Source organism: Myripristis murdjan, chromosome 17 (genome assembly GCF_902150065.1).
Source record: "Myripristis murdjan chromosome 17, fMyrMur1.1, whole genome shotgun sequence".
NCBI classification, from domain to species: domain Eukaryota; kingdom Metazoa; phylum Chordata; class Actinopteri; order Holocentriformes; family Holocentridae; genus Myripristis; species Myripristis murdjan.
The window spans coordinates 34,000,946-34,013,164 of record NC_043996.1 but is presented as its reverse complement, the minus strand read 5'-3'; the positions used below and the strand labels follow the sequence as shown (position 1 = coordinate 34,013,164).

General features: G+C 39.5%; 1 gene segment (V, D, J or C); it reads left to right on the top strand.

The window, feature by feature from the left end:
• The first annotated feature begins 7,676 nt into the window (after positions 1-7,676).
• On the top strand, positions 7,677-10,653 carry LOC115375394 (T cell receptor alpha variable 38-1-like). The segment is given in 3 exon segments: positions 7,677-7,758; positions 7,849-8,162; positions 10,606-10,653. Coding segments are annotated over 3 exon segments (408 nt in total).
• The last annotated feature ends 1,566 nt before the right edge of the window (positions 10,654-12,219 follow it).

Genomic DNA, 12,219 nt, shown 5'->3' with positions numbered 1-12,219 from the left:
CAATAAAAGCCAAAGCATAAAAACTAAGTTAAAATAAATAAAATCATGCATAAATAAGTTTAAAAACAAGCATAAAACTACAACACCACACAATAAAAAACCATCACTTCTGCCTTATTACACTCGTACTACTGAAACTGGAGATGGTGTCGGTGTGAGATATCGAGTGTATTATTTCCTAACCTAACTCTGCTCCATAGCAGCGCGTCTGTTACCAAGCAAGTTTAGCAGAAACTTTACTGACTATCAGTGACTACAGACCGAGAGAAGAGCGAGCTGGAAAAAACCTGAAGCTACTGAAGAGAGACGCGACGTGAGCTGTCACACCTGAGAGGGTGACAGAGAGGTGGTCACTGTGTGTGTGTGTGTGTGTGTGTGTGTGTGTAGGGGATGGGCACTGTGTGTGACAGGCCCATCACACAACGTGGACACAGTCAGCAGTTTCATTCATCATGAGCACGAATATTGACTCAGATTACTCGTATAATACTCGTACTCGTCAAAAGTGCTTTACCCGTAGTGGATACTCGTTTCAGCCGAGTATCAGGCTCAACGCTTGTAGGTCCTGAAGAAAAAGTACCAATGTACCAATACTTGTTGTCATGAATAGTTACAACTGGCCAATGGAAATGCATCAAGAATTTTACACAAAGTCATTCAAAACATTCAGTGATCTATAATATCTTTAAAAAAAAAAAAAAAAAAAAAAAATCATCAGAATATGTATCAAAATATTTCTGGAAAAAAGTTGCATCAATTTTCGTGGTCGATATTCAGCTTCTGTTACAAGTTTTTGTTCTTTCTGTTGTCAACTATTATGCCAGATAACCTAGCAATGTCAATTCATCAACACCATGTCAATTACAAAAAGGAAGATCTTGAAAAATTCATGATTTCACTGTTGAAAACTGTCTGTGCAAAAAACAATATCTCCAAAGCTGGAGCCTCTGGCCCCGCCTACAAATGGTGAGAACAGAGCATCACATGAAACAAGTTGCTCAGAGTGAACAAGTGGTTAAAGAGCTTCATCAGTACGAGGGGAAGGACAGACTGAACAAAGACTTTAACTGTCAAAGTAGAAAAGAAGAAAAAGGAATTTCCATAGTGGTGTTTAAAACATGAAAGACTTGGTTTTTAAGATGGTGGCTCTGAGCTTCAGTGTGTTTTCACCTTTGTTTCTGACCATACTGTCAGGTATGTCAAACAACATTTTCAAAAAAACATTCACATTCCACTGACGTTATTTTACTGCTAAAAATGTCAAGAACCAAGAAGTAACAGTTATCTCTTCCTCCAGGTGTCAGCTGTGAAGATCTCACTCCAGTCAAGAAAGAAGAGTTCAGTTTAGAAGGCAGCAAAGTTACTCTGTCATACAAATACAACAAAACTGCAGGATATAATGATAACTTCTTCTGGTATCGACAATATCCAGGAAAACCACCAGAATATCTCCTGATGATCATAGGAACTGAAAAGTCAGCACAGATCCTCAAATCAGACCCACGGATTTCTACTAAACTGACTGAAGACAAGCGTGGTGTGGATCTGGAGATCTCCTCTGCTGCAGTGACACACTCTGCTCTGTACTACTGTGCTGTGAGGCCCACAGTGACAGGAAACACCAAAGCTCAATACAAAAACCTTTGGTGCAGAAATCCAGAATGCAAAGGCAAACAAATACTCTGCAATAAACACTAGAGGGAGACAAATACTATGGACTTCCAACAGTCTGCTGTCTTACAGTTAATTTTCACTGCAGAAGTGACACAAATTTTTAAAATCAGTCACGTTAAAATAGCAGTGTTGGGTGAAGCATTTAATATGAAGAACAAAAAGGAAAAAGAAATATCAAATTAGTATGGAAATTTTCTATAGAAATACAGAAATATTATCATACATATAAATCTTTGAATACACAACATAAATTATATGAAATATTATATTCACAAATTCCTTTTCCATATTCACAGTGAAAACAGTGATTAAATACTTTATGTCTAACATTGCTTTATGTAAATGAAATAATCCAGGAGTTTGGGTGGATTTGTTGGCACACACAAAACGTATTTGCAAAAAGTCAGAGAGACAGCAATGAAGAAAAGAATATTTCAAATTCTCTCTAATGAACGTGATTTTGAAAAGGTAAAATGGGATTTCTTAATTGGTTTTTGAGAAAGTAAAAAAAATCACAAAAATGTTTAGATTCCTTCTTTATCGTCCATGCCGGCCAGTTTACTGGTTTGTATTCCATAAAGCTGCTATTTTTTTTTTTTTTTTTTTTTTGCTCCGCCCATTCAGAGTTACTTCAGCCAATAGCATTACTGCTCACAGAGCAAACATATTTGGACAACTACAACTCCAAGTTGCTGGATTACAAGGGGAGGGGCTGTGCAGCAGAGAGGCTCATGACTTCCATCCTTCTGGCTTTCACACCAAAGACATGTTGCTTTATGTCTGTTTGCTTTCAGCAAACTTTATAGGTGAGTTATACACCTGTCATCAAAGTCTTATTTAACTTACAGTGGATATAGCAGACATTTTGCCTGACTTCAAATCTCTGGTGTGGCTGAGATGAATCCCATTGATTTTTCAGCCATGGCTTCAGGGAACAGCATAAACCCAGAAGCTACTGAAGAACATGTTGTAGAGGGAGGAAACATCACCTTCACCTGCAAATATGATGGGAACATCTACAATATCCAGTGGTACCGTCAATACCCGAGATCCAGACCAGAGTTCCTGCTCTACATCACAGAAGGAAGATCTGTCCATGAAGCTGTTCCTGGTTTCTCAGCTCACATTGAAAAACAAGAGAAGCGTGTTAGTATGGAGATCCCTTCCACTGCAGTGACACACTCTGCTCTGTACTACTGTGCTGTGCAGCCCACAGTGACAGGAAACACACAGTCTCTGTACAAAAACCTGACAGACACTGAAGCTACAACAGTCACAGATTCCACATCATCCTCACGTTCTGGGAGCAACTTATTAAGGAAAAGCGCTGAAGAGTAAATGATGGTGTGCAACTTCACTGACTGATTATGTGATCAACTCAGTGTTTCAACCACACATTAAAATCAATATTTAGTTGATTCATTTATTGGTTGTTTTCCAAAATACAGATAAAAATCAACAGGATTTGATGCAGCTCCTCAACCTGCTCACTCAACACATACAGGTATTTTTAATCCTTTGTAAAGTGTTTTGACCAAGACAATACTACTACTACTACTACTACTACTACTACTACTACTACTAATAATAATAATAATAATAATAAAACACCTGCATGACAAAGGTTTCTTAATTGAAAATAATCAACTCCTTCAAGGTTTTGACACAAGGAATTCCTTGAGGTGATAAATATTTGTTTTGGAAATGAAATCATGACTAAAAGATATTTGAAAAATCTGATATATTAAAGAATTTGACCGAAAGTAAATTATTTTGTTATCTAGTACTCAGACCTGTAATGAATAAATGCACATGTGGTGATATCAATACTATAATGAAATATTACATCAATCATCAGGATGACAAAAAAGAATATTCATATTGTTCCATCTGAAATGTAAAATTACAAAATACAGGACACGAGGAAAAAACTGCATAAAACCAATAAAGGATCAATAAATTGTACTCTACTCTCAGGCTATGTTCACTAATGATTGATTTATTGATTTATTGTTGTAAGAGGCAAAACCAAAGCAGGGAAACATGACGTGCCGTTGAGATGATGGGAGGGACAGACTGAAGGAGAAGCCAAACTGTCAGTGAAGAAGAGAAACGCTGAAGAAGAAGAGGAACCCATTTCCTCACTCAAATCACAGATTTCTCTCTTCAAGATGGAGTCACTGCACATTTGTGTACTGACTCATTTGTTTCTGACCATACTAACAGGTACATGACACAGGAACATTTTGAACTCCATTCACTCAGTGATGAAATCCTTTAGAGCATCAAGTAACACAGTTATCTCTTCCTTTAGGTGTCAGCTGTGAGGAACTCACTCCAGTCGAGAATGAAGAGTTCAGTTTGGAAGGCAGCAAAGTTACTCTGTCATACAAATACCACAAAGAAGCTACTGGTCAGGATTATTTCTTCTGGTATCGACAAGATCCAGGAAAACCACCAGAATTCCTCTTGATGATCATAGGGATTGAAAAGTCAGCAGAGATTCTCAAATCAGACCCGAGGATTTCTACTAAACTGTCTGAAGACAAGCATGGTGTGGATCTGGAGATCTCCTCTGCTGCAGTGACACACTCTGCTCTGTACTACTGTGCTGTGAGGCCCACAGTGACAGGAAACACACAGTCTCTGTACGAAAACCTGACAAGCTGCTGGAGGCCTGTTTCCCACATCCTGTTCCACTTTCCTCCTCCACTAGAGGGCGACATGACCCAGCAGGCGTTGCTCTGTTGTTGCCCTGTTGGACCATTCTGTCATTAAAAACTGCTGCCATGAAGAGAACAACTCTCACACTGAATGCTGAACATCAGCTAGTTTCTCCTGTTGCTTTAGACCTTGTTGTAGAGATGGAACACTGGCTGTGGATTATTCTTGCTGCACTTCTCTTTGGTATGATAGACAGCATCACACTTTGATCCACCTGTTTCTAGCAATATAGAAAGCTTTCTCCAGCTCATCAAGCTCTATTTGTTGTTGATGTGCAGATTCCACAGGAGCAGAACATGGCATATCTGCTGTCATTTGTTAGCTTGGAGATAACTCCCTGTATGCTACAGGCTGACATCAGACAGCAGGCAGTGAAAAGCCACACTCATCTACATGTCTGTGTCAAGCAGTCATGCACAAACTAGTCATGTTGTGATCTCAGCTCCAGTCAACTATCTCAACACTTGAGCTGCTGCTGGCCATAGAGTAACACTGGACACTGGACATTTTCCACTGTCTTCTCCTCTCAGCCTCATGGACAATGTTAGTCTAATGGCTTGATTTTCTCCACTTTTTCCAGGGCTAACAGCTGCAGACGACATCTCTCCTGTACAAGATGAAGTCAGTGGGACAGAGCAGCAATCTGTCACACTCACCTGCTCCTATCACACTAGTGACACCATTATAGCACTCCACTGGTACAGACATCAGTGTGACCAGGCTCCTCAGTTTATACTCTGGAAAGGAGCCAAGTCATGGAGCGATCATCAATATATTCCTAATAATCGTTATGGATCCAGAACAAGCGACACATCCACTGAACTCACCATAACAGGCCTAACCCTGGCAGACACAGCTCTCTACTACTGTGCTCTACAGACACACAGTGATAGAAAGTCTACAAGAGGCTGTACAAAAACCTGAACACAGATATCTCACTATTCTTCAAAGAGGAGGGAAGTGGAATTCAAACCACAGCTTCATATCAGATGGATTGTGGGAACTCATGCTTTATCAGAGCCACTGTGGTTCCAGCTGCTAATCAAACACTGTGGGAGGACTCACATGCTCAGCAAATACACAGCAATGACTAATCAACTGGATGATGGTACAAACACAGTCTGCCATCAAAACAAGACGACAGAAGTTAGAGAACGTAGAACATCAAGAAACAAATTCTGAAATCAGTGATCAAGTTGAGAAATCAGCTGCCTCACAAAACATTTCACTGAATTTTTGATGGTTTCCTCAAAAATAAGAAATGTTTCTTCCTATTTCACATTTTCACTGATTATCATGTCTTGTCTAAGGGTCACCTGACTCACGTCTCCATTAGCTCCATTATTATTGTTACTGACGTTGTGAATGAGATGTGATGTGTCTTGTTATCTGCTGGATGCCTTGTGACGATCTCAATATTAAACTGCACTGAATGTTTCTTGGATGGAAATATATTCACCTCACCTCAAATATTTTCACTCACCTCTATGTTTCATGAATCAGATAAACAACTATGACGAAACTGATTGTAGCATCACTGTCATTTCCAAACCTTCCACTGACATAAGCAGCATAAGCAGAGCACAGCCAGAGGAGGTGACACAGAGTTCAATATGGATGAAGGAGCCAAAGTTCATTGAGCATAATTATTACCACAAGAGATTATTATGGTTTGTATGCTGTCAATATTCATTGAGTTTTACCAAAAGTATTGAATATTAATAGACTTTTATTATGTGACAGATCTAGTTTACTCTGTCTCTATGGTATTTGAGTGATTGCACATGTCTGCTGTTCCTGTCTGAGAGAAGCTCTGGGGATTGATGTTTTCAATGGAAATAGAAGACCTGGATGTTCAGGAAAGTCTCTCAAAAAATTCAAAAGACACAATGACCCTATGTTTCTTTCCTGGTTCTGTTAGTGCAGAAAAATAAGGAATCAAAAGTGGAAATAAATGTTGGACAAGAGTCAAGACCAATCCTGCCTGTCTGCTTCGGGATTAAGGTTAATCTTGACACTTCAATGGAATATGGAAGGACTCTGAAGAAGATGCAGTCAGCATCCAAACGTTTGTCTCCTTGTTGCATCTAAACTAAAAAAAAAAAACCTTTATCTGATCGTGTTACTCAAGAAAAGACTTTCTTTTATAGAATGATTCATTGAACAAAAGAGTGACCGGATTCTTCTGCTGGATGACATGAAATTCTCACAGAACTCAAGTCAAAAGTCCAAGTTCATGTTTAGAAGAAACGAGTTCATCACATGAATGATGAAAGATCTACTTTTTATCCTCTGGTCCAAAGAATCCCATTAAATTAATCAGAATCAGAATTATGTACTTATACAGAGTTAGACATTCAAGAACATGAAACAAACATTTGACCGCTATGTACTGATCTAAATTTAAATATATATCTATGCAAGAATGAAAAGGAAACAAACCAACCAAAAAACTGCCAACTAATGAAAAATGTGAAGTAGTGGACAATAATGTAATGGAGCAGAGTGCAAAGATGCTGGAGTGAATAGTGGATATATGGATGTATACATGGCTATATGCATGGAGGTGATATGGAGTAAAAAGAATATATACAGTATATACAGAGTGCTAAGGTACGTATTGACAGTGATGATACATTGAGAAACTGTTGAGACTACCAATATAACTAGAATAAATATTATATTGCACAGGGATTGTTCCTGATACTGTGAGTCTGATCAAGTGTTTATCAGAGTGATGGCCTGTGGGTAGAAACTGTTCCTGTGTCTGGAGGTCTTGATGTACAGTGTGCTGTAGCGCCTCCCAGAGGAGAGAAGTTGGAACAGGTTGTGTCCAGGGTGTGACGGGTCTGCAGTGATGTTTCCTGCCCGTTTCCTGGTTCTGGAAATGTTCGAGACTTCAAGTCCTGAGTGGAAGCCAGGTTGGCACCAGTGATTTGTAAGGTTAAAAAAAAATCACTACAACTGAAAAAGTCTGCAATTTAACGTCAACAAGAATGAAGTTAAGAAAGCTAAACAAACTAACAACCAGAAGAACTGAAAAAGCAAAAAAATGCCTGATTCACATGTTCAAAGGCTGCAATTCAGTGTTTCAGTCACAATCTGCCACCATCTGGAAGTGAAGAGGTATGAAAATGTGTTTTGGGTCAAACTGCCAACAGTGACACAGGATTGGGAACGAGCCCTGTCAAGCTGAACAGGCTCCTCCTTCAAATCTGCCAACGTAGTGTTGAAGAGAGAGAAAGAAGAGAAACCAGTGAGAAGCAGAGCTTCTCTGTAGCTGCTGCAGCTCATAATAACTCAACAGTGCAGCTATGACAGCTCTGCTCATGTCAGTGCTGCTGACTGCCATGTGCTTTGGTATGACTAAACTGTTTTCTGCATATTAATCTAACATTTGCCCTCTGGATTCTTCAACATCACACTGATGCTGTTTGTTGTTTCCTACAGAGTGCAGGGCACAAAAAGACAATGTGCTGCAACCAAAAGCAGATGTGACTGCTACTGAAGGAGAGGCAGTGACTCTTGGCTGTGAATATAACACCAGTCAAACAACTCCATATCTGTACTGGTACAAACAGGACGTCAGCGACAGGCCCAGATTCATCCTGAGTCGCTCCAAGTTTTCCTTGGAGAAAACAGAGGATGGTGTGAAGGACAGATTTAAATCCAGGCTGAATTCCACCTTAAGATCAATTCCTCTGACCATCGTGGAGCTGCAGCCGTCTGACTCTGCTGTGTACTACTGTGCTCTGCAGCCCACAGTGACAGGAAACACCAAAACTCAGGACAAAAACCTTCACTGTGCATACTCCTCAACATCCACTAGAGGGAGCCAAATACACTTGTCATTTATTGAAGCAAAGTAAAAAGCACAAGAAAAATCACAAAAAGATCAAAGACAAAACAAGGAAGAGTGAACACAACACCTCAGCTGTGCAGTGTGTGATGTGTAGGATGTTCACTATGTAGGTGAAGTGTGGCCGCATTAATTAGAGAGGATCACACAGCAGGCTGCATATCGTATAGAACAAGTCCAACCTGAACAGCTGAGAGGCATCCACCAAGGGAGTCCTTTCTCTCCACTGCTGTTTGATCCCTAAAGCTGGAACATGGCTAACACAACCTGGAAACTTTGGCCCACAGAAAGATAAAAAAATGTCATGTTTCTGTTTTAGTAAAAAATAATTCTTCTGTTAGCTGAACAGTCTTACCTCATTTTCTGTTCAAATGTAATACAGATGCAGTGCAGTAAAAAAAAAAAAAACCTTTTTGCAGCTTAAACATCTACTCAGTAATTTTCTCCAAAAAGTGATTTTATGACTTATTGGAAAGGACTCATCTATTGCTAACTGAAAACTCACGTTTTCTTTCTAAAGTCTAGATAAAGACTAAAACAGCAATATTTTTGAAAAGTTTCGATCTGGTTTCTGAAAGCTACACTGCACAGAAACTGCCCTTCTCAGAGTGACTTTGTGATGGTCATTTTACTGGTTTGTATTCCATAAAGCCGCAATTTTTTTTTACTCCGCCCGTTCAGGGTTACCTCAGCCAATAGCATTACTGCCCACAGAGCAAACATATTTTACAACTACAACTCCAAGTTGCTGGATTACAAGGGGAGGGGCTGTGCAGCAGAGAGGCTCATGACTTCCATCCTTCTGGCTTTCACACCAAAGACATGTTGCTTTATGTCTGTTTGCTTTCAGCAAACTTTATAGGTGAGTTATACACCTGTCATCAAAGTCTTATTTAACTTACAGTGGATATAGCAGACATTTTGCCTGACTTCAAAGCTCTGGTGTGACTGAGATGAATCCCATTGATTTTTCAGCCATGGCTTCAGGGAACAGCATAAACCCAGAAGCTACTGAAGAACATGTTGTAGAGGGAGGAAACATCACCTTCACCTGCAAATATGATGGGAACATCTACAATATCCAGTGGTACCGTCAATACGCGAGATCCAGACCAGAGTTCCTGCTCTACATCACAGAAGGAGCATATATCCATGAAGCTGTTCCTGGTTTCTCAGCTCACATTGACAAACAAGAGAAGCGTGTTAGTATGGAGATCCCTTCCACTGCAGTGACACACTCTGCTCTGTACTACTGTGCTGTGCAGCCCACAGTGACAGGAAACACACAGTCTCTGTACAAAAACCTCTGGAGAAGTTTAAAAACGCCCATGACAGCAGCAATGGCATTTGAAGGGGAGGAACCATCAGGAAACACAAGGGGCTGAATAGTGAGAGGAAGCTACAGAAAGACCAGGGAACTAGCAGCTCTTCATTTATTCAACATGTTGTCAATATATGTTCTGTTGCTCTTGTGTATTGTTGAAGGTAAGACGTGTTTCAAATCATTTCTTTCATGAAGAAACTTATAAATGAAAAAATTTGATAGAATAAACAGTACAGTCTGTGTTAACATTATTAAACCAGTTGTGTCAAATATAATCAAAATTGTTCAATTATCCAATAATATGTGTCACATCTATGTTGGCAGATGTTCACTGTGAAGATCTCACTCCAATCAAGAATGAAGAGTTCAGTTTGGAAGGCAGCAAAGTTACTCTGTCATACAACTACTCCAAAACTGCTGATGGTACTGATTTCTTCTTCTGGTATCGACAATATCCTGGAAAACCACCAGAATTCCTCATGATGATCACAGGAATTGAAAAGTCAGCACAGATCCTCAAATCAGACCCGAGGATTTCTACTAAACTGTCTGATGACAAGCGTGGTGTGGATCTGGAGATCTCCTCTGCTGCAGTGACACACTCTGCTCTGTACTACTGTGCTGTGAGGCCCACAGTGACAGGTTGTCATATGTTAAAACGTTCATAGGCTATATTTTATAAATTTATTCAGATTCAGATTCAGATTCCTTTATTGTCATTCAGACATTACAACAGAGATTCACTACTGAACAAAATAACGATGGATTTGTTCATGATAAAAAATTGGATAAACACCACAAAAGAATAAAAGAAATAAAAAGAACAAGAATAAAAGAATAAAAAACCAGGTCAGAGAGAGGAGGTATAAATATATAAATATGTAAATATGTATGTGCAAAAATATATGAGCAAGATGTATGTACAGAACAGTCATAATAAATAGATAAGTGGAGGTAAACAGTGTCGCTGAGGTCTGCTCAGCACATTGCACAGGAAAGTGTGAGTGTTTTTATGTGCTGTTAGAGTCCGAGGTTTTTGCAGGTGTTCAGAGGTCTGATGGCGGTTGGGTAGAAGCTGTCACAGAGCCTCGCAGTTCTGCATGGCATATAGGCATATAGGTTATATTCTAATCAACAGATATTTTCCACATACATTTCACTATATCATTGATGCAATAGTTCAATGGCGAAAAATCTCTAGATATTTTATAGATATATTTTAGTATATCTCAATTTTTATTTCTTTTATTGTATATTAATCATTGTTTTCTTTTTTAATTGATCCACTTCATTTATTTTGTTACTTGTGTTTTCCTAATTTCTCTAAAGACAGAACTACTGTTCAGAGGTATATTTTGTAAAGTCGACCATCACTTCTGATCAATGTCTGGACAACCTGCTGCTGGAACACAAGAATTTACCAGTTTGGGGTTCATCCATCCATCCATCCATTCATCCATCCATCCATCCATCAAGATAGTTTAAGTATTTGACCTGGACACTTTACTGTACATTTACTGTGAATCAGTGATTCTGGATTTTTAGGACACAAGAATTGCCAACTCAACTATTTTCTTTTTAAATACTTCATAAGAATAAAACCTCATTTTCAAATGAATTTCATTCCATCAATCCTTTAAAAGTTGTTGTGTTTTGTGCATTCAGCAGTTTGTTATCCTGTTTGTTTTTATTAATTTTTCATATTATTTCTTGTTGTTCATGATTTCTACAGAAAAGAGCATTGTTTTTTACAGAAACAATTTCCAGTAGCGTGGCATCAAAACAACACCAACAACTGAATTCTGCTTCAAATCATCAAATAACAAACTGCTGTCATCCTGTCCGGTATCTGTTTCTCCACAGAAACATTAAATGCAACGTCTGTGTAGGATCTCAGTCATCCAGGTCACGGTTATCCACGTGGGGTTGAACTGAGATCAGCTGGACTATTTGTAGATTCTTGAAGACGTTTGACTTCTCATCCAAGAGGCTTCTTCAGTTCTAACAGACTGGTGGGGAGTCCCAGGTATTTAACCTGTGTGGGGACGTTGTCCAGGTGGTTGAAACTACTGGAGCGTCAGTGCTCCTTCCTGTTGTGATGACTGGCGTTAGTGTTGGTGGAGTCACCTGACTTCAGGAGTGAACGACGCTGGTTAGGGTCTTCCAGGAGTGAATGGTGGTCGTTGGGATCACAAGAGGTCAAGGGTGTGTGGTTGAACTTCCTGTGAAGGGTGACAGTACAGCGTTGTAGGTTGGAGGCAGATGGTGTCTGAGACCTCCTCCTCTGTTGACAGATGGTTTCTCTATCTTGACAGAGATCGCTTCCTTCTCTCCTCTGTCCAACCATCTGTCCTCTCTATTCAAGATGTGGACATTTTGGTCCTCCAAGGAGTGTCCCTTTTCTCTCTGTTCAACATTTATGGGCATCTCTATACGCAAGTCCTGTTCACATTTACAGACGTGGAAAATCAACACTAAATCAGAATATTGCCTGTACCGATGTGCTCTTGGAACAAAAAATAAAAACATGTTTTGAAAAGGTTAAAGGATCTTGTTGTAAAAAAGCTGTGAAACTGTTGATGTCTGAAACAGACCTCCATCTTTCCCCATCTTGTCACCATGGAAACTGCTTCAGGTC